This window comes from Coptis chinensis, chromosome 4 (assembly GCF_015680905.1).
Source record: "Coptis chinensis isolate HL-2020 chromosome 4, ASM1568090v1, whole genome shotgun sequence".
Taxonomy (NCBI): Eukaryota; Viridiplantae; Streptophyta; class Magnoliopsida; order Ranunculales; family Ranunculaceae; genus Coptis; species Coptis chinensis.
In genome coordinates this window covers 26323311-26346089 of record NC_141459.1, presented here as the reverse complement: position 1 = coordinate 26346089, position 22779 = coordinate 26323311, and the positions used below count along the sequence as shown (strand labels likewise).

The following is a 22779-nucleotide window of genomic DNA, read 5'->3' as shown; positions in this document are numbered from 1 at the left end:
TATAGAAGAGGCTAGGTTTACAAAATCATGCATGGGCTTTGGAGCCATGTTTTGGGCCATAAAATCGAGCCCAAAACCTCATTACTTCAGTCCACAAAGGGGTTTTCTGCTGGAAATGGCTTCAACAGCCTTTTCGTCCAGTTCTACTCGTCTGATCAGATTAAGGCTTAGACCATTCGAAAGCTTGTTTCGAGCCGGTCGTTTTGACATATGGTAGACCTAATTCCAAGGTCTGAGTCCAAAGATACGGCCTGCGAAAGTTCTATTGACTTTTGTGCATTATTTATGCTCGCGTTGACTTTGACTTTTCAGCTTTGATCGGGCTTTAAAAAGACTTTTTCTCCTTGAATTTTGGCCTTTACTCATAGAACTTTTTAGCAACCAACCTTTGCTCCTTTATCTCGCAAAAGGGACACATTTCTTCACATATTCGACTCCAATGCCTGAAATACACCAGAGCACGATAACAGTACTAACTCTTATTTATTAATCACACAATTGGTCTAAAAGTAATATTGTGAAAGGGTTAAAACTACAGTTTTTTGCTCTTATGGAACAGGGTAAGAGAGCACTATGGAGGTCACTTTAGGACGAGATCGTCCATTCGACTCGAGTCACTTGGAAGTGAGGTTGTATGGTGAGTGTATGAGGTCGTTAGGTGAAGTGAGTTTGCTGGTTATGTGAAGCGATTTGTCATGAGTTCGTGGGGGGTGGGTTGTCTTCTGATAGTATCAGTTCGTGATGGAGAGAGTTTGGTTCGCTATAAAACGAGCTGTTATAAGAGAGAGTACTCTCTTGATGAATTGTGATGGACACGTGTATAATATACATTAATTGTGTATATTAGCCCCTCACATTAAGGTTAGACTTTGGCTAGCCCCAACGAGACGCAACCCGCCCAATTTATGCATTTATAATTCTCAGACTTGAGCTGGCTCGTCCGGCACTAAGTTGTAATGCAAAACTTAGAATTCTCAACTTCACACAGTCCAAACCCAATTTACAGCCCAAATATAGCCGTCTTTCAAATTAAAAGAGCGTACCCCACATGATTCTCGTGTTCCACGCCTTGGTCAGTAAGGTCATAGCCTTTAGTCATGATTCCTGAGCAAATTCGTAAAAGAGTTAGTGGGTATGCATGGCCTATATTCTAGTTTCTAGTGCTACTTAATAATTAAGGTGCATATACGGTAAAAGAGTTAGTGGGTATGCCTGGGCCTCCAATGGGCCTACATTCTAATTTCTAGTGCTATTTTATAATAAGGTGCATGCATATGCATGGATACGAAAAAATATCTGCAGATAAAGAATTAGTACGTGAACATCATGTGGACCAAGAGACCTCTATAATTGAGTTTTTCTAGATTACTTACGCAGAAACAGTATATATAATCTTTCACTCTGACTCACTCATTGATTCCTTTTCATTCCCCACTCTAAGTCACGTATATGCAAAATCCCAATCCTCACCAATGCACAATCCCACTCTTAAGCAATGGATACGAACTTCAACACTTCCGGCGCCTATCATTGTTAGTTTCATCGTTATCCTTCTCTTCTATTTCTTTAAGAAGAGAAGCAGTAACATGATCAGGACCAAGAAGGCGCCTGAGGTAGTGGGTGCATGGCCTGTAATTGGACATCTCAATTTATTTAGTGTTCCTAAACCTGCTTATATAGTGTTGGGCGAACTAGCTGATCAATATGGTCCCGCATTTAGTATCCAATTTGGTTATCATCCAACACTGGTGGTAAGTAGTTGGGAGCTGGTGAAGGCCTGTTTGACTACAAATGACAAATTCTTTTCCAGCCGTCTAGTTAACAAAGCCATCAAATACATGTTCTATGATCAGAAGACTATTTCATTTGCACCACACGGGCCCTACTGGCGTGAGCTTCGTAAGATGATAACTCTTAATCTTTTATCCAATGAACGCCTCAAAATGCTCAAGCACCAAAGGATTTCAGAGATGGGTGCTTGTTTAAAAAAGCTGTACGAATTGTCAACGAAAAGAAAAAACGAGAACGCAGGGGTATTGGTGGATATGAGTAAATGGTTTGGCGATATTTCCTTTAATGTGGTTACCAGAATTGTAGCGGGAAAGCATATTTTTGGGCCCAAAACTGAAAGGTACAAGAACGTGATGGAAGAGGCGCGCCGTCTTATGGACGTCATGGTTTTTTCCGATGTAATACCATATTTAGGATGGTTGGATAGGTTGCGAGGAGTGGACAGCGAAATAAAGCGGACGGCCAAAGAATTGGATTCTGTTCTTGAGAGCTGGGTGGACGAACATCGTCAAAAGAGGGTGTCAATCTCAGCTGGAATCGGAGGCATTGTAAACATAACAGAAGAGGAGGAAATAGATTTTATAGACATTATGTTGTCAATTATAGCGAAGAACAAACTACTAGGTGACGATCCTGGTACTTTAATAAAGGCTATTGTCCAGGTATGTGAATCAAACTCTGATCGATCAGATTACTCAAAATTTTAGTGATGTACAAGCCGTGCACACACCAATTAACACACATAATTTCCTATCTTCCAAAAAGAAGTACCATGGACAGATAAAGTATCTATGTCGCGGTCCCGTCTCACTACTGTGTTAACTAAATTAAATGCAAGTGATCTAAGAGGAGAAGTATATATATATATATATATATAGCCGATCTTAGAAGTACATATTTATTTTAAGTTAAAATAAGTACGTAAGTAAAACTTCACTTAGACAATGAATTCAAATGTAATATTTTGTAGATATGATATATTCACCATAAAGATCATCACTACAAAATTTCAGGTTTTGCAATCATATTTTATCGAGGTTAGAAATTTCCAAATGAGCTAAAATTTTGTGGAGATAATCTTTATAGCGAGTATATCATATTCACAAAAAATTACGTTCAAATTCATTGTCTAAGTAAAGTTTTACTTGCGCACTTACTTTTAACTTAAAATAAATATGCACTTCTAAAATTGGTATATATATATATGTGTGTGTGTGTGTGTGTGTGTGTGTGTGTGTGTGTGTGTGTCAAGAGCTGCCCACCATGTCTATTGGCTCGAACACCCCTGTTATTATCGGTCATTTAGTTTTCTTTCCTTATTTTATAAAAGTTACGGGTTTAGGCTAACTGGAACTTCTATTAATCTACTAAAAGATTACATCTCCTCATAAAGGTTCACAAAATAAAAGTGTTGAACGACAACCTAGAACCTAAAATCGAAACAAGAAAATTACAACCACCACATACCGTGGCGGGGTGAGGAATTTGGATGAGGGTTAGCCACACCAAAAATAAAATAAAAATAAAAATAATTAAATAATAATTAAATTTGCTGAAGTGTTGTTTTCATTAGTATTATGAATCTTATTGTATGTAAATCTTCAAATCACAAAAAAAACATATAGACTAGCTAGATTACTTAAGTGAAGAGAAATCACATGGACACACAAGCTAAATGCTTTAGGAACATTGTAAAATTTCCAAATAAATAATAAAAAATGAGAAACTTTGGACATGCAAGCTAAATGCTTTAGGAACACTGTAAATTTTCCAAATAAATAATAAAAAATGAGAAACTTTAGACAACAAGTCATGGGGTATTTGGAAAAGGGTACCCTTGGAAAAAGAAAATTAAATTAATTTTTGTCACCATTCAATTGAAAATAAAAATTTTACAATGCCCAAAATTTAGCTTTTTTTTTTTTTTTTTTTTTTTTTTTTTTTTTTCCATTGAATCCATTCTACAATTCAAAAGCTAAATTCATTAATAAACATTCCAAAACAAAAAACTAGAAAAAAAGAAATTAAAAACCAATTAATCTAATATTATCATGGATTCAATAGATCAATAGAATTAATACGCAACATAATTTTTAAGGGTATTGTATAAAATGTACGTTGGATTAATTAGACTGAACCCCCTAAAGTATATACCAGTTTAGATTAAACTCTCTATTGTTTGTAAAAATACATTTACATATAGTCGGGAAATTTTCAATCCCAAAAGGGTAAAAAAGAAAATAAGATAAAATGGGAAATAAAAACAGACCAGATTTTATCTCTTTTTTGGAAAATAGGAATGTTATTTAACGAGACCAAAATAATAGGGAGGTTATGTGATATGGGTCGATGGGAGGGAGTTTATACTCAACCGAGTTAGAACCAAGGGGCTGAGCCTCATTTCTTGGTCTTTAAAGTCATTGCTAGAAATGGGTTTAAAGAAGCTGGAAATGGGGTTAAGAGTGAGAAAGAATAATTGGTGGGGTGGGGAGGAATTCAAAATGTGTGATTATTGAGTAAGTATTTTGAATGGAGAATCTATTCAAAAAGTTGGTGGGAAGATTTTAAGGAACAAAAATAGAAGTGGGCTATCTTGAAAGGGAAGACTTTAATTTTTAATCAAAACTCACTCAATCCAATTTGTTTTGGACTAATAATAAGAGGAATTGAGTATTTGGAGGCAGAATTTGAGTATCATATCATTGGGTTTACTTTAGGTTGGGTTGGGGTTATGGGATTTGGGTTGTAATTGATTATATTATGGAATCAAGTTGGGGAGGATGAGTGATCAGGCAAAAAGATGGAAGGGTCAGATATAATAGGGGTACGTAGTTATGGATTTAAGTGAAATAACAACTGGGTATGTATTTAAGTCTAATGATTTAAACAATATGAGGTTTAATCTAAACACGTACATACTTTGGGGGGTTTAGTCTAATTAACCCCAAAATGTTATATAAAAAGTTTTTTAAATAGAACCTACCCCTATCGAGGGATTGGAAAGTTATTAACAATTTAGAAAACTTGCCAACGAAAAGTGGAAAAACTTCTCTAATAAATTAGATTGGAAACTTGCCAATAAGTATTGATAGAGTTATGAAAATAAATGTAGAATATGTTTTTAAATAAAAAGATTTCAAATATTAGAATATGTCTCTAAATACATCAAGAAGAATATGTTGGACACTAAAAAAATTGGAACTTTAAGTAAGGGGCGAGGGTTTTTGTTTTTGGATTTTGGTAAGATAAGTTACCAACTAGGTCACAAAATCATCTTTTGTGTATACATAAAGGGTTTTCATAAAGACACCACTTATTTTACCAAGGGCTGCCTACACCCAAAACAAAACCAAACATATCGTAAGACCAAATGGGCACCATTTGAAAATTGAATAGACATTACTTAAGATATATATATATATATATATATATATATACGACCACACTTTTTATACCATAATTTATACCACACCACTCAACGAGATGAGTCAAGTGCTAATAATTTGTATATATGATCTACTAACCATAGATAACATCTCCACAAAAATTCATCTCATTTGGAAATCTCTAACCTAGTTAAAAATCGTTCTCAATTTTTTATTTTTTTTTAAATGGCTAAGATTTTTTGATTTTGTAATCATCTTTTGTCATAGTTAAACATTATCAAATGAGTTGAAATTTAGTAGAGGTGATCTTCATGGTTAGTTGAACACATCCACAAAAAATTAGATTATAATTTACGTTGTACGTAAAGTTGTAGGGCATGGTATAAACTATGGTATAAAAAGTGTGATAAACGGAACCTGCTCGTTTAATTTTGTTTAATTGTTTAATTTTGATTAGTTTGGTTTAATTTTATGTTCCATTGAATCAATGTGCCTTTTATTTTCAATGTTAACAAAATTTAAAATTTTAATCATCTTCCGTAAAATTGAACGAATGGGTATATTCAAATGCGTGATTGAATAATCTCATTAAAAGTTTTGCTTTAATTTCGATTGTAATAATGTAGAGAAAAGAATATGGATTTGATTCGAAAATTATTATGAGACAACTTATTTGTTTTCGTGTTGGGGTTCTTTCAAACTTTGATAAATTTTATAATTCAATCATTTTGTTTTAAATAAAATAAATAAATCAATGAGTATCTTCAATTAGCGATAAATTTTATAAATAATTATTGTTTGATTTTGAATATTAGAAAATTTCATAAAAGAAAATTTGTGTTTTGATTATTAATAAACTATTTTAAAATATTATTCTTTTCAGTCCTAATTCTATGACCCGTTTGTTTTGTAGTTAGTGTGTGGTGCCTTTGGTAAAATCAGTGGTGTCTATATGAAAACCTATATATAACTTGGAGGTCCTGCAAATCCCAATGAAGTGGTGCAACTCCTGGCGAATCCTAGTGATCTACAGTCCAATACCAAAATAAACAAGCCCATGGTTTGCTTCATAGTTTAATTTTCGTACTCTATGATCTTTTAAAAGAATTTTTAAAAATTGTGCAGTTATTGCAAAATGAATGCTAATTAGTAGTTTTATCTACCATAATAATAGGGTCGCGGTATTGACACCCCACTTTATTGAATTGACACCCCTTTGACCAATTAAAAAGTACTTGCACCCCTCCATTAATCACATAAAAAACACTCACGGCAAGAAGCTGTCGCAAGATTGCACAATCCACGACATCGGGTTGCCACGGGATCCCATATCCCTTGAAAGGTGGTTGCCGTGGATCTTTTTTTCTTTTAAATGTTTTTTTAATGGCCATCGTAAAAAAAAGTTAGTTACCACGAGATTATTGTGTTTACTAAAATGTAGTCTTTGCTTGTGTTAATTATTAAAATTCTTTTTCATTAATTTGATCACAAGTTTTTCTTATAACATATGAAAATATTTGCCGCGAGATAGTAAAATTATGTCTCGATTGTACATTTTTTTTGTCATGATTTTAGTGTTGTTCTTGGAGTGTATAAAGAAGCTTTAAAGAAGAAAATGAAGTATTCATATGTCGTGTGTGTTCAATATGCAAAATTTGAAGTGAAAAAAAACAAAAAAAAATATTCCGCGGCAACTGCCTGCCGTGGGATATGGGATCTCGCGGCAACCCGATACCGTTGAACTATTAGGCATGTGGGGTGTAAAAGGACATATAAGAAATAACCATTATTGTTTTACTTTTTCCCATAAAGTGAGGTGCCAATACCGCGCCCCTAATAATAAACAATCTTAGACATGTATGGATCTCAAAAATTTCCTATATGTGTATGGTGGTAGGAAATGTATCTTGCTGCGTGGGACAACACAACGGTGACTCTTACATGGGCCTTGTGTTTGCTACTAAACAATAAGCAGGTGCTGAAAAGAGCTCAATGTGAATTAGACGCACAAGTTGGGAAGGAGAGACAAGTAGAAGATTCGGACATTAATACTCTTCCCTATATCCAAGCCATTGTTAAAGAATCAATGAGATTATACCCACCAGGACCAATAATCGAACGGGAGACTACTGAGGATTGTGACGTTGGTGACTTCCGCATCCCAGCAGGTACACGACTATGGATCAACTTATGGAAGTTACAACGAGACCCAAATGTATGGCCTAACGACCCCCAAGAATTTCAACCGGAAAGATTTCTCAATGGCCATGCAGACATTGATATGAAGGGTCAGCATTTTGAATTAATTCCATTTGGATCGGGTAGGCGTATGTGTCCCGGTGTCTCATTTTCTCTTCAAGTCATGCATTTGGTGCTTGCTCGAATTATTCATGGATTTGAGTTGAAGACCCCAACAGATGCAGATATCGATATGTCTACAACACTAGGAATGATAAGCTGGAAAGCAACACCACTCGAAGTACTCCTGACTCCACGCTTCCCACCTGTGTTTTATATGTGAAGTGCCCCAAATTAGCAGATATATAATCTCAGTGGAAAGTACTTGGGGTTAGGTGGTTAACCACAAAATAAAAGTATTTTCCCCTCTTCTACCACAGTCCCTTACCAATGTCTTCTTCATCCTCTCCACTACCACCATTAGCCATGCTAACTAAAATGGCGCTCCTGTCATAATCTTCTCTCTCTCTCTTCTACCTTTTTCTTCATTTTTTTTTTAATTTTCTCTTCCTACCTTTTTTTTTTGTTTTTTTTAAGTGGAAATTTTATTGATACTAATAACGAATTTTACAAATAATTAGGACAAACGTGCAACAAGCTGCGCCACAAGTCATTTCTGAATAGCAAATCCTATCCTTCTAAAAACAAACTCGTTAGAACCAGCTGTCATAACGTTACTGTCCATAACTTTCTGAAGTCTCTTGAGGAGCTCAACAGACTGTTGTTCCAAGAAATCGAAAGTGTTGAAATTAAACGGAATGAAACAATGCCAGTTAGCCTTGCAAGCTTTCTCATGCTTCTCCATCTTTCTTGTCGCTGCTCTCTTAGTTGCTTCTCCCAGGCCATCTCAAAGTCACTATTCCCCAACCCTACCAACGGAGAGACTCCAGTTACATCAACACATGCATGTTTTCCCTCAGACCAACTGTAAATCAAGACATCTGCAGGCCGAAGTGTCGATCTGCCCTAATTCGGATCAGTGAGAAAGTTAACAGGAGCTTCTTTCTTCACTTGTACTCCAGCCCTCCAAAATGCATCAAACAAAATGTCTCTAACATGATCATGTCGGTATTTAAAACCCGAAAAATATCTACAATGTGCTGCATGGTCCCCATAAGCATCTAATCTACTCTTTTTGCATACAGGGCAAAGACCACCATCAGAGTACAGAGGAATCATAAGACGGTACTGGAGAATGACACGATACTCCACATGTGATATACGCTGTCCAAGTCCCTCCATCGGAATAGCAAGTAGAAATTTTTTGCATGTTCCGACTACAAGCATCCCATGACTGCTTTCTGACGAGCAGATAACTCGAACTCCCTCTTAAGACTAATAACAATCTTACAGTAGAAAGCTTCAGCCAAAACTTTTTGTGGTTTTGAGGGGACAGTAGCATTCACAGTAAGAGAATCAAGGTCAAAATCGAGAAGACAGAGACGCAATGCACTGGTAGCATCATCAAAGATCTCACCCATAGGCATTGAACCAAAACTCGTAAGAATGTAGTTTTGAAACTTTTTGTGGTTTTGAGGGGATAGTAGCATTCACAGTAAGAAAATCAAGGTCAAAATCGAGAAGACAGAGACGCAATGCACTGGTAGCATCATCAAAGATCTCACCCATAGGCATTGAACCAAAACTCCTAAGAATGTAGTTTTGAAGCTCTAAAGTCTGAAAACGGGAGGCCACAAAAGCAAAAGCAGAGACATCAAATGCATAATAGATACCTAACCCGCCAAGGCGTAATGGAAGAGTCACTAAACGCCACTGCAAATCTCCGAAGCCAGGACCATCAGAAACTATAATACCCTACAGAACCATGCGAAGGTGCTGATCAAAAAGTCTTAGCTACATCCCTAAAAAATGATGGTGGAGAAGTACTAATAGCAAATACCAACTTGGAGAGCCCAACACAAGCTCGTAAGAGTGCTAACTCACACTGTGGATCCTCCAATACAGCTAAACGGTCTATCAAAGTGATAACCTTTTCAACAAGCTTGTGAGCAAGGCTCATGACAGAAGAAGAATCAGTGTTGACTGCCCCTCTAAGCAACCTGACCCCCATCTGAGGACGGGATAAACCTAAAGGAAAGAGACCGGGAGTAGAACGACGTGGATCTAGTGATGGCCAAAATATCTCAGTCTTAGCCACATTAAAAACCAACCCATAAGAAGGTCTTTCTTCTTGAATCATACGCAGAGCTGTCGCCACCTATTCTGTATCTCCAATCAGAGTCCCATCATCTAAGTACCAAACCTGAAGCAATAACTAACATCTGTATTAGATCCATAGGATCAGAGGATGCAACACAAGTGCAAAGAGAAGGGGACCCAAAGGGTCACCTTGCTGAACCCCAGAAGCAGACCATATGTAATCATCCCCTAAGTATAATCTCGCAGGCTGACAATACAAATACTTGACACAAGGAGCAATAGCGGGGCAACGAATGCGAACTCCTCTCAACATAGTAGTCCGATCAACCATGTTAAAGGCATTATGAAAATCTACTAGCAATATAGAAAGAGATGTACTGTCACTGTTAGCATATACCATGCGATTGACAGCATGTAAAATCGCCTCTGTTCCACCAGGGACACCGACCCCATACTGAAAATCCTGCAAGTACCCCACCACATCTTTGGAAACTCTTTTCATTGCAATCTTGGAAATAAGACGTCGCCAAACCATACCCACGGCTATCGGACGAATGTTATTATCCGGCTTAAGGAGTGGGGTAAGCGAAGCACTCGCTACAAATTCTGCTAACGGCTGTGGACATCGTCCTTGTAACCAAAGATTCATCACATGAGTCAAGGCATCTAACAGGTCAGACGATATAGGTGCTGCAGCACCACTCATGACATCTAACAAGTGCTGAGCCCGAAGACCATCACGACCACAAGAAGTGCCTTTTGGAAACGACTTAATGCATGACAATAATGTGTCTCTCTCTACCAATAAAGGGGGCTCAACAAGAGGAACAGTTGGTCTCACAGGTAGTTGTCGCATCGGGTGTTTCTCCTTTAATGCATCTACAGTTTCCGCAGTATTGGAGGCAACCCCTGATGATGAAAACACTTTTACGCTACAGCAAAATGTCCATCAACAACTTTTTGTAAGCATCGACGCACATTCTGAGTGGGGACGGATTTCCTGGTTGACTGGATTGAAGGAGGCTCTATTACAGATTCTAAGAGACGAAACACCCCACACTTTTTTTTTTCTCTTTCATAATCATATGGTCTCTTGACACCCACCGCTCTCCTTACCACCACTACCCAAAAGTTTGGGTTTTGGGTCTTAAAGGAAGAATGTTAATTACATGGGGGCCTTCAATTATGGGGCATTTGATAACAATGAAAAAATGTTTAAATTTTGATTTCGGTGTAAATTTGTTTTAATTTGTTTTAGTTTTGGGTATTAAAATTATTATTTTGGTTGTATTCTGGGTTAGGATGGGGAAAACAAATAAAAAAGCTAAGAGAAAGAGAGATAAGTCATAAGAGTGTGATGGTGGCTGAAACACGAAGAAGAAGGTGGTTCTTTCACTTTTTTTTTAAAATATTTTGTTTGGTATCCGCTACGGGCACCTTCCATTTTGTGTTGGGCAGACCCCTATATATATATATATATATCGGGCAGGCTACATTGACATACATAAATGACATACGGAATTGACATACACAATCCTACCTACCTACACAATGAATTAAAAACAGATTTTATGGGGATGTGATCTCCACAAAAAATCAGCTCCTTTGAACATATTTAACCCTACCAAAAGTTGAGTTCAAATTAGAAATTTATCTGACGATCTAGAATTTTAACACTCTTTTGACAAGAGTAGACACATCCGATTGAGTTGATTTTCTGTAGAGATACTATCCATGGTAGGGAGAAAATATCTACCAAAAATCAGCCCTTAGAGCAATGTCTAAGTCCGCTTTTGGATTGCGTATGTCAATTCTATGTCATTTTTGTATGTCGACTTAGCCAGCCCGTATACATATATGTGAGGGACATATATTATCATCAATATATTTGCGACATGGGTCATTTCCATTAATCATATCTTGAGACTAACTTATTGGATCATTTCAATTGGTCATCTCAAGAGTCATGAGTTACCAAATGGTTAGAAAATAAACATGAATACATGGATAGCTATCAATACAATACTAAAAATCATTAATGAATGGAGCACCAAAAGTGGATCTCATTCAATTGATATGAATGGAGCACCAAGGGGGGAGAGAATTGTATATATTTCCTCTCCACTCTCTAACAAAGAGAGGAGGATTCTATGCTTCTTCTCCACTCTCAATCTTCTTCATGTGAGATGCTCCATCTCTAATTCAATCACTCAATATGAACTACAAACTGACTAGATTCCAGTTCTCTGGAGAACTGGATATGTAGGCAGTTCGATCATTCAAACTCAGTCACAACATCATTCTCCCTAAATTTCCTACACATGTAAGGTACGCCCAACTATTACCTTTACATTGGCGCCGTCTGCGGGTCGAAAATCTTGAGAAAAACTACATTTTTCACTCGTCTTTCTCAAGCCCACGGCTGGTTGAAAGCATGCAAATGAGCTACTCAATTTTTGATGTGTTGCTGGAAATAACAAGTTCATTATCAAATTACACTGAACTTCATGAGTTTTCATCTTTCCGATCTAACATGCTAGTCTGATAAGTTTCTTCAACTCTTTTTATTTTCTATTTCATATTTGTTCAAAATGTATTAAGGACTAAACTGGACCAATCTGTATAAAGAAAAGTTATGGGCCCTTGATATAAGAGATTAGAACATGTCGATAGTAGGAACTCAGGATCTGTGTTTTCCCGACCTGGGATTAAAGGACAAATTTTGTTCTTCTTTGATACCAATATATATCTATCATGGCAACCTGATCAACAGACCTTGAGGTTGTTTAATATACTATATCTGGAAAAGTTGAAGTTGTCATTAAACTTATGATACGGTGTAGTTACAAATCTAAATGGTGGTATGCATAGATATGATGAATGCTTTGACATCTATTTTTAACAAACAAGCTTCGTGGTTATGTATACATGAACGATATTTCCATTTGAAGCACCAGATCTTTCATATATAATATTTCTATGTTACTTTCTGCTACTTTCTTTGACTTGACATTTAATTGGCGACTTGACAGAAACCACATTCATTTCCCTCTATCTGCCATTACACTAGTCAAAACTCTTATCTACAATTCTTAGTTTCTTTTTTGAAATAAGAATTGATACTACATGATGTTATTAGCCATCCTGGGACTACACACCACAGGAAAGGCTTGATCCATCTTGATCAGATTTCAATCATTAGTTCAATCAACCTCAACATGTCGTCATATATGCTCGATCAATCTCAATTGGCTATGCACCTTTTTCTGGACCACTATCGATTTCAACACAACAGTTAAATCTAACATCATGAAGACTCACATACACTACCACACATTACCAAGTTATTCAGACTCTTATTAAAGTCAGCTCAAACACTTTGGTATGCATCATGGACATTTAATTATTTTATTAATCCAGACACTAACATTTTTGAAAGTGTTTCCACGCTACCAGCAACCTTAACCGAAGGTAGACATGCACTTATAACATTTTAGTTTATAGAAGCAACATACCACTGAGGGTTGCTACCAAATTGATTAAAGAATTGATCGATCTGGTCGATTCTCCATCCAGTGTGAACTTGAAAATTCGTGATAGTTACTGTCTTTTTGTCTTGTGTAGCTTGTTACAGGTTTATTACACTCCAAATTGGAGGTTATTATGCACTGACGGCCTAACTCCATACGTATACCATTGCAAATATTATATTGAACTATCAATTTTGAGAAACAACCTCTTCAGCGCGCGCATTGATCACATTCTGACAGGGGCTACCAAACGTGTGTTTCACAAATTCTTACGGGGTAGGTTAAAATGTAACAACAAGTTATAGTAAGGGAACCACCAATTCCAGAGGAGCACCTATTTGCGTGTTACTTACACTACGTACTATGCAAAAGCCAATTGATTTCTTATTTTAAATGTGCAAGTGTTTGGTTAAATTATCGACCTTGATTCGATTGTACTACTAATTTCTATGTCTATAGCTCGATCTATAATAGGTCAATTACACTCCAAACTGGAATTAGCTACAACCAACTTACAGTTCGCAACAATAAAAAAGGTAGTGTCCTAAAGAGAGTCACTTTGGGCAGGTCGCCTGTACTAGGAATTGTGAACTACCGAATTAAGAGGTTACTCAAATTACAAACCAGGAGCTCACAACAGCCATATGCGTAATTTGATCTAGTGCAGGTCGATCAAGCTCTAAACTATGGGCTAGCCACAACCATCTCCGGACTGAGGCTTATTGTTGCCATCTAAACATGTTCAGTTCTGTTCATATGCTCTATGCATCTCCAGAATTACTACTATTAGTTCGTACTAATTCTTTGGTGCTAGCTCGCATTTTTTACAGGTCAATCAAGCTCCAAAATTGGGGCTAGCTACAATCACGCCAATTCAAGGCTAACTGTCAACCATAGTAACGGATCAAGTTTGGTTCAACTATAGTCACGCCAATTCAAGGCTAACTATCAATGGTGATCTCCAAATCACACTCTCCATTGAGCTCAAATGCTACATAGCACCACCACTTCTCACTAGTTAGGGACCTATACTTCTAGGACCGACTAAGTGCAGAACGCTCTCTAAGGGCAAAACATTCAAACGAACTTAAATGCTCTCCAAAGCTCAAATGTTTTGAAAGACAAAATGTGCACTCGAGCTCAAAGCTATATAGCTTACAGGCTACTTAGCCTTCACATTGCTCGTTAGTTGGAGACCTATACTTCTAGGGTCAACTAAGTGCAGAATGCTTTCTAAGGGCAAAACATTCAAACGAACTTAAACGTTTTCCAAAACTCAAATGTTATGAATGACAAAATGCTCACTCGAGCTCAGAGCTACATAGCTCATAGGCTGCTTAGCCTTCACACTGCTCATTAGTTGGAGACTTATACTTCTAGGGTTAACTAGGTGTAGAATACCCTCTAAGAGTAAAACATTCAAACGAACATAAATGCTCTCCAAAGCTCAAATGTTCTGAATGACAAAATGCTCACTTGAGCTCAGGGCTACATAGCTCACAACCTACTTAGCCTTCACACTGCTCGTTAGTTAGAGACCTATACTTCTAGGGTTAACTAAGTGTAGAATGCTCTCTAAGTGCAAAACATTCAAACAAATTTAAATGCTCTCCAAAGGTCAACGTTCTGAATGACAAAACGCTCACTCGAAGCTTAGGGCTACATAGCTCACAAGCTACTTAGGCTTCACACTGCTCGTTAGTTGGGGATCTATACTTCTAAGGTTAACTACGTGCAGAATGCTCTCTAAGAGCAAAACATTCAAACGAACTTAAACGCTCTCCAAAGCTCAAACGTTCTAACTGACTAAACTTAACGCTCACTCGAGCTCAAGGCCATATAGCTCACACACCTCTAACTAGTTTAAAACCTACATTACTGGGATTAACTTAGTGAAGATTTCTCTCTAAGCGCAACACACTTACTTGAGCAAAACGCTCACCCGAGCTTGAATGCTACTAGAGTAGAACGCTTACATAAGCGCTAAAAGGTCCCTTGACCTACTGGAGCAAAACACTTACATAGGCGCTAAAAGGTCCCTTGACCTACTAGAGCAAAACACTTACATAAGGGCTAAATGGTCCATTGACCTACACTCACTCGAGCAGAATGCTTACTTAAGTACTAATGGTCCTAGACCTACGCTCACTAGAGCAGAACGTTCACACGAGCTCAAACACGCTCACTGTTCCACTTGGACACGTGTCAAATTATTTCTCTCGTCAGATTGGTCTTATGAAAGCACGACCTAACGAGAAGGGGCTGTGTGAGGGACATATATTGTCATCAATATATTTGTGACACGTGTCATTGCCTTTAATCATATCTGGAGACTAACTTATTGGATCATTTCAATTGGTCATCTCAAGAGTCATGAGTTACCAAATGATTAGAAAATGAACATGAATACATGCATAGCTATCAATGCAATACTAAAGATCATCAATGAATGGAGCACAAAAAGTGGATCTCATTCAATTGATATGAATGAAGCACCAAAGGGGGGAAGGAATTCTATATATTTCCTCTCCACTCTCTAACAAAGAGAGGAGGATTCTATGCTTCTTCTTCACTCTCAATCTTCTCCATGTGAGATGCTCCATCTCTAATTCAATCACTCAATATAAACTACGAACTAACTTGATTCCAGTTCTCTAGAGAACTGGATACGTAGGCAGTTCGATCAATCGAACTCAGTCACAACATCATTCTCCCTAAATTTCCTACACATGTAAGGTACGCCCAATTATTACCTTTACTATATATATATATATAGGGCTGGCTACCTTGACAGCTTATCTTGACATCCACAACTTACACAATGAACTAAGAGTTGATTTTTTTGGAATATGTTCTCCATACAATAGAGATCATCTCCATAATTTATCAAGACATTTGAACATGTCTAACCTTGTCAAAAGTTGTGTTTAAGTTCAATATTTATCTAACGGTCCACAATTTTAGCACTCTTTTTAATAAAGCTAGACATATCCAATTCAGACGAGTTTTGGTGGAGATTCTATCCAAGATAGGAAGATCTTCTCTACCAAAAATCACCCCTTAGTTTAATGTACAAATTCATTTTTAGGTTTTGGATGTCAAGATAAGCTGTCAACGTAGCCTGACCATATATATATACAAATGTTTTATTACCCTAAAAATATTGTTTTGTGTTGGGCACCCCCCATCTACATCAATGGTAACCTATTGCAACTTCCTATTGCCCTTACCTTTAAAGACCTCATTTCTTTGTCTTTTATTTTTTTTTCCGCTAAAAGGTAATTGATTAAAAGAATAAAAGGTTATAAGGAAAAAGAATAAGAAGTGTTAAGAACTGTATAGTATGGGTATCATCAGTTGTGTACCCACCTATTACATCATACATTTAGCTTATGAAACGGAAGTAACTAGTAAAGTGGAACTCCAGATTTCTCACAAAAGGAGGTTTGTTGTCTCACCATTTACTTTCTCCATTTTGCAATGCTACTCCATGTCTCGCATAGCTATCCGTACCTGAGTTTGTCTCCCTCCATGTAGTTGTAACATTGATCCATGCTGCTTTCTCCCTGAGTTGCTTCCATTTTGTTCTAACCCTCCAATGCACTGTGTCTTCCTGAAAGGCTTTGACTACCGATGGAGAGTCGGATTCCATCCAAATATATCTCCAGTCTCGATCCAGTGCCTTCTAAATCCCTTCTATAATAGCATAAGTTTCTGTTATATAGTTGGTAGCTACCCCAATGCCTCTTGCTGCTGCCCCCAAAATGTTACCCGTGTCATCCCTGAGAATCACTCCCCAACCAGCCCTACCTGGGTTCCCACGAGAACTTCCATCCACATTAATTTTTATGATGCCAGGAGGAGGTAGAAGCCAAGAACATTCCAGAATTTTGGGTGCTCTTCTTAGTTTGTGTTGGAGATTAAAGATGTGAAGAATTTTCATATCGATCACTGTGTTGTTCATGGTACCTGTTGATTTCTGGTATGCTCTGATGACGGCTCTTCTAGTCAGAAAGAAAATGTTAGAAAAAATGGAGATTTTCTGATCATAGAGCACCTGATTTCTATTCTTCCATATGCTTACCAAACTTGTCAGCAAGCAAGCTTTCCACATATCCAGAATCAAAGAGCTATGGTGTTTGGTCTGTTGCATGATGTCATTGAAGGAATCAATGTGTGAAGTAATGCTGAAGATATTTCTAGCATGATCCCAAACTCACTTGGCCAATTCACAGTGATAGAGAATGTGCTCAAGGTTTTCTGTTTCCTACTTACATATACAACATCGAGAGGACAGCTGAGTCTTCTGTTTTTGTAACATATCATCTATTCTGGATGCCCCCTGAATCAGTTTCCATGTTATACCTTGTGTATTTGGAAGAACTTTCGAGCTCCAAATGAACTTGCATCCTTTTTGCTTCGGTGCTTTCGTCCGAATATCCTCATGTGCTGCTGAAACTGTAAACTTCCCCTTAACATCTGAGAGCCAGACTCTCTCATCTCCCTTTGAATTGTCAGGTTGCTGCAGATGAGAAGTTCCAAAGGTTGCCTTGAATGAATTCATTGAGTCCGCCTTGGAGCTTCCTGATATCTTTACATTATTCTTGGAAAAATTCACAAATCGGTTTTTGATGGATCCAATTCTCCCTCCAAACATTAATTGATGCCCCATTTCCTACCACCCAGCCATGCAGGTGATTCATTTCTTTGAGAGCCCATCCAATACCCTTTTAGACTGTCGAGGTCTTATAGTCAGTCCATGCACCCGACCTGTTTGTGTATTTGCCTCACATGAAGGCAGACCAATCATTTTCCTCAGTGAGCAAGCCCCAGGCTTGTTTCATTAGCATTGAGAGGTTGATATCCTTGAGTCACCTGATGCCCAGTCCTCCCTCTAGAGGTTTACATGTTTTTTCCCATGACACCGTAAAAGATTTCCTTTTCGCAGGGTTACCACTCCAGATGAAATTTCAAATTATGCTCTCACATTCTTTTATCACTAATTTTGGCCATTTGTAGATTGCCATGTTGTGAACTGGTATGCTATTAAGAACATGTCTTGCTAATACTACTCTTCCTTGGAAGGAGAGCATTTTGCCAGCCCAACCTACAGCTCTGTTCCTGATCTTGTCCACTAGAGGTGCTAACGCCGCTTTTGTCACTCTGCCCATGATCAGTGGAACCCCAAGATACTTTTAAAGTAACATGCCTTCTTTTATACCCATAACCTCCTAAATCAAAAAAATTCTCCTGTTATTCATTAGGCTCAGAAAGATCTTACACTTCTCTTTATTTATGAGTTGACCAAAGGTATCCTGATATATGTTAAGAAGTTTGACAAGCTGCTTGATGCCCCTTATGTTAGCATTGCAGAAAAGGAAAATGTCATCCGCAAACAATAAGTGAGGACTGGAATATTTGGAATTCACCACCATGTGCTGAATTTTCTTATCAAGAACCAATCTGCTGATGCTTCTACTTAGACAGTCTTCTGCCAAAGCAAAGAGCATCGGGGAGAGAGGATCCCCTTGTTTCAATCCTCTTCCTGCTAAAAAATATTGTTGGGGACCTCCATTGATCATGATTGACATTGTATTACTCTGAAAGATTTCTTGCAACCATCTGATCCATCTTTCATTGAATCCCACATGCTGCAGCACTGCCCAAAGAAAGTTCCAGTTCATAGTATCAAAAGCTTGAGAGATGTCCAGTTTGATTCCAATACTTCCACCATGTCGGGGTGTTTGCAATTCATTCATTAACTCCGAGGCTAGACCAATGGCTAGTTAGGAGTTTCTGTTAGGAATGAAGCCATATTATTCCTTACTGATAATTCTTTCCGCAATTGGACACAACCTTTTGGCTAGAATCTTGGTGATAACCTTGAAAATGAAGTTAGAGAGGCATATTAGAGGAAACTTGCCCAGCTGATTAACATTTTTCTCTTTCTAGATAAGAACAATGAAGTTGGAGTTAAAACCGAGGGGTAATCTAGATTTAATAAAGAAGTAGATGATGGCTCGTACTAGATCATGCCCGACAATATCCCAACAATGATGAAAGAAAAATCCAAAGAATCCATCTAGTCCCAGAGAGTTGTCTGGATTCAAGTGAAAAACTGCCACTTTCACTTCCTCTGTTGATGGAATAGTGGTGAGAAAGTCATTATCCTCCGATTGCAGGTCTTGAGGCATGTGGTGAATGAGTTCCCTGTCCATGATGTGATCTACCTTCCTGAATTTGTCAGTATAGTGTCTGACAATATTGCCAAACTAGTTACTCACAAAATTGCTACTCCATATCACCCAAAGACGAGTGGCCAAGTGGAAGTCTCCAATAGAGAGATAAAGTCTATTCTAGAGAAAACTATCAATCCATCAAGAAAAGACTGGTCTCTCCGCTTATCAGATGCCATGTGGGCATACCGAACAGCATTTAAGACACCTATAAGGATGTCTCCTTACCGCATTGTTTTTCGAAAACCTTGTCATCTGCCAGTTGAACTTGAGCATCGTGCCCTTTGGGCCATCAAAAGCCTCAATTACAATATCAATGAGGCAGGCGAGAAGCGAAAATTGTAATTAAATGATCTTGAGGAGATTCGGAGTGATGCTTATGATCTCTCAAAATCCTACAAAGCTAATATGAAAAGAGTGCACGACAAGCACATTTTGCGTAAGGATTTTAAAATTGGCCAAAAGGTTTTACTGTACTACTCCAGATTACACATTTTTCCTGATAAATTGAAAACACGATGGTTTGGTCCTTTCATTGTGTAAGCTGTGACACATTATGGGGCAATCTTTTTGCTTAATCCACAAGATAACAGCGAATTTCAAGTCAATGGACAACGCCTAAAACATTACCACGAATTACGCTCCCCAGATGTTGAACAGACTCTTCTTCAGGATCCGGTCTACATAGATTAGATGTTTCATTTGGTGTACTCAATCTTGTTTCTATAGAGGGTACGCCATTTTGGTAGCCAGGTGATAATTGATAATTGAATAGTTTACCTACGTAATGAACGATGAACTCAAAACGTAAGTAAACTAAACTATGTTATGAGTCTATATTTATCAAAGTTTCTACTCTCAATTCTATCGAAATAAAGTGGAGTAACAAGTTCGTTCCACTCCTAGTTCTCTAGCATGGAATATTTTATAGTCTAATTTGTCGGTCTTAAGTATAATGAGAGATTTACGAAGGGTGTTATACTACGATACAATATGAAATTGATTATGTTGAATTTAAAATACTTAATGCTATGGAAATATGATTGTTTTGAATCTAGATAAAGGATTAGAGGGAATTGAATCCACCTCGAATCCAACTTAATAACCTAGCATAAATTCTTGTATCTCGATTCTTATGTTCTTACGGCAAGAATTTCGAAGTTCTAATCCCTAATGTTCATGGCATTTCTACCAAATACTAACTAGCATGTGAGATCGCTCTACCCATTCTCATGGCTTAATCACGACCTTCTAGAGTGGAATAGATTCTACAATGTTTCTACACTATACCACTAAGTTTTCATCAAAGCTTCATCAACCTCTCTAATGGAGGTTTTAGCCTTGAGTCATCAAACCATCATTTCCCATTGAATTATAACTACTCATCATATTAAAATTCTAACTTGACTAAATTAACTAACAATGTTTCAATCTACTTAAACTACGTAATGATAATCAACAAAAATTAAAACTAGATCTATAAATTGAGATGACAAAAATCGAAATTGACAAAATAACTATTTTATTTATCTAATCAATCAAGAACAATGATTCAAAGACTTAATCTAAAACAAGAATTGAAAATGGAACTAAAACTTAATTAATCTATTGAAAACTAGATCTAGAATTATTTATATGGTTTTAGGTCTAACTAGCTACCATTAACAAAGAGCTAAGCTTTTGTTTTTATATCTCCAGATCCAAAAATCGTGCATGGGCTTGGAGCCATGTTTTGGGCCAGAGAATCAGGCCCAAAACCCAATTCTTTCAGTCCAAAAAGGCCTCTTCAGCTGCAGTTATCTTTAACAGACTTTTCGTCCACTTCTGCTCCTATGATTGGATCAAAGCTTAGACCATTGGAAAGCTCTTTCCGAGCCGGTCGTTTTGACATAATGTAGGCCCTATTCTGAGGTCTGAGTCCAAAGATACGCCTTCGTAAATTCTCACGACTTGTGTAAAAGCTTCAGCCCGTCCGACTTTTCAGCTTTTGGCCCGGCTTTAGAAAGGCTTTTCTTCTTGAATCTTGGCCTTTAATCACGGAACTCCTTAGTAACTGACCTTAGCTCCTTTATCTCGCTAAAGTGGCACATTTCTGCACATAATGGACTTTGAAACCTGAAATGCATAGAAACACGTAATCAGTGTTAACTCTTAATTATTACTCACATAATTGGTCTAAAAGTATGCCTCATTACGGGGGTTAAAACTACAGTTTTGGGCTCTTATCAAACCACCCCCAAACAACATTTTGCTTGTCCTCAAGCAAAGATGAGAAATTAGAATAAGTGACCAAAAATGGAGTTCTAACTACTCTCGTTTCGCTGAGTGCGATTGCATTGACCATATACAACAAGGCCTTAAACCACTAGGAATTCCCTAGTGGACGAGTTATAGCCTCGTGAGAGTTTTCCAGTGAAGGTACTCACAAACTTCAACTATACTACAATGACTAAGAAATAAAACTATTGTTTCCTCATTTATGTCCCAACTATCTATATATCTCACTAGCAAATGAATAAGAATAACCAAGTCAAAAACCTAAGCTAATATATGCATAATAATCAATCATTTACGATACAAATATAAATACTATGAGTAATACTATGAAATGCCTAGCAGGTTCGTTTCTGAAAACTCGGAATAACGTCCTTAAGTAGGTCCTCACATAAATGTCAAGACGAAAACCACTCTGATTTTTCCGCTCAAGTTTCGCTACTCCAGTGTGCAGTGGGCACATTTTACCTTGCAATCTCAATGACAACAAGGAAGCCCGAGTCGATCAAACACATCTGCAACTTACTATCACACTAACCTATTCCTAATTGAGCTAGAGGTCTTTATTAGGTGTTGCGGGGATTAGGAGATGGTTTAAGAAGGAAAGAAATGGATATTCAAAAGGACAAGTCTGAGATATTCAAAAGGAAGCCCGAGTCGATCAAACACATCTGCCACTTACTATCACACTAACCTATTCCTAATTGAGCTAGAGGTCTTTATTAGGTGTTGCGGGGATTAAGAGATGGTTTAAGAAGGAAAGAAATGGATATTCAAAAGGACAAGTCTGAGATAGTAGACTCTTTATATTATGTAACTTAGAGAAAACCTTGTTATTTACTTTTGCTTCTACACTTTGTTTCCATCCTTAGCCATATTTTTTTTTTTTTTCTTTGGCTTTTAACTTCTTTTATTCTATTTTTTCGGAGTTTTTATTTTATTTCTATTTTTATTTTTTTCTTTTCTTTGGATAGAAACTTATTTTCTTTATTTTCTGAAGCAATTAACTAACTTTTGTTTACACCTGTTTTTCTCTTCTTCTTTCTTCCTCATTCTATTCTCAGACTTATTCTAGATTGGGTAGGTTGATTTTATTTTTATTTTGTTTTGTTTTTGTAACAGGGTAAAGGATTTGTGGGTTTTGAAAGGCTAAAGAAAGGCTCG

The 22779-nt window shown here is 37.3% G+C and overlaps 1 protein-coding gene across 1 annotated transcript; it reads left to right on the top strand.

Moving 5' to 3' along the window:
- Positions 1-1380: 1380 nt before the first annotated feature.
- On the top strand, positions 1381-7787 carry LOC147502931 (methyltetrahydroprotoberberine 14-monooxygenase-like). Its single transcript, XM_086607749.1, has 2 exons — positions 1381-2453; positions 7075-7787. The coding sequence occupies exons 1-2, from the start codon at positions 1473-1475 to the stop codon at positions 7696-7698; spliced, it is 1605 nt and encodes a 534-aa protein (XP_086463875.1). The 5' UTR covers positions 1381-1472; the 3' UTR covers positions 7699-7787.
- The last annotated feature ends 14992 nt before the right edge of the window (positions 7788-22779 follow it).

Excerpts from the sequence above, each read along its gene's own strand:
- LOC147502931 (XM_086607749.1), top strand. The coding sequence starts at position 1,473 with ATGCACAATCCCACTCTTAAGCAATGGATACGAACTTCAACACTTCCG. Across the intron at positions 2,454-7,074 it reads TAATAAAGGCTATTGTCCAG|GAAATGTATCTTGCTGCGTG; the intron begins GTATGTGAATCA and ends GTATGGTGGTAG.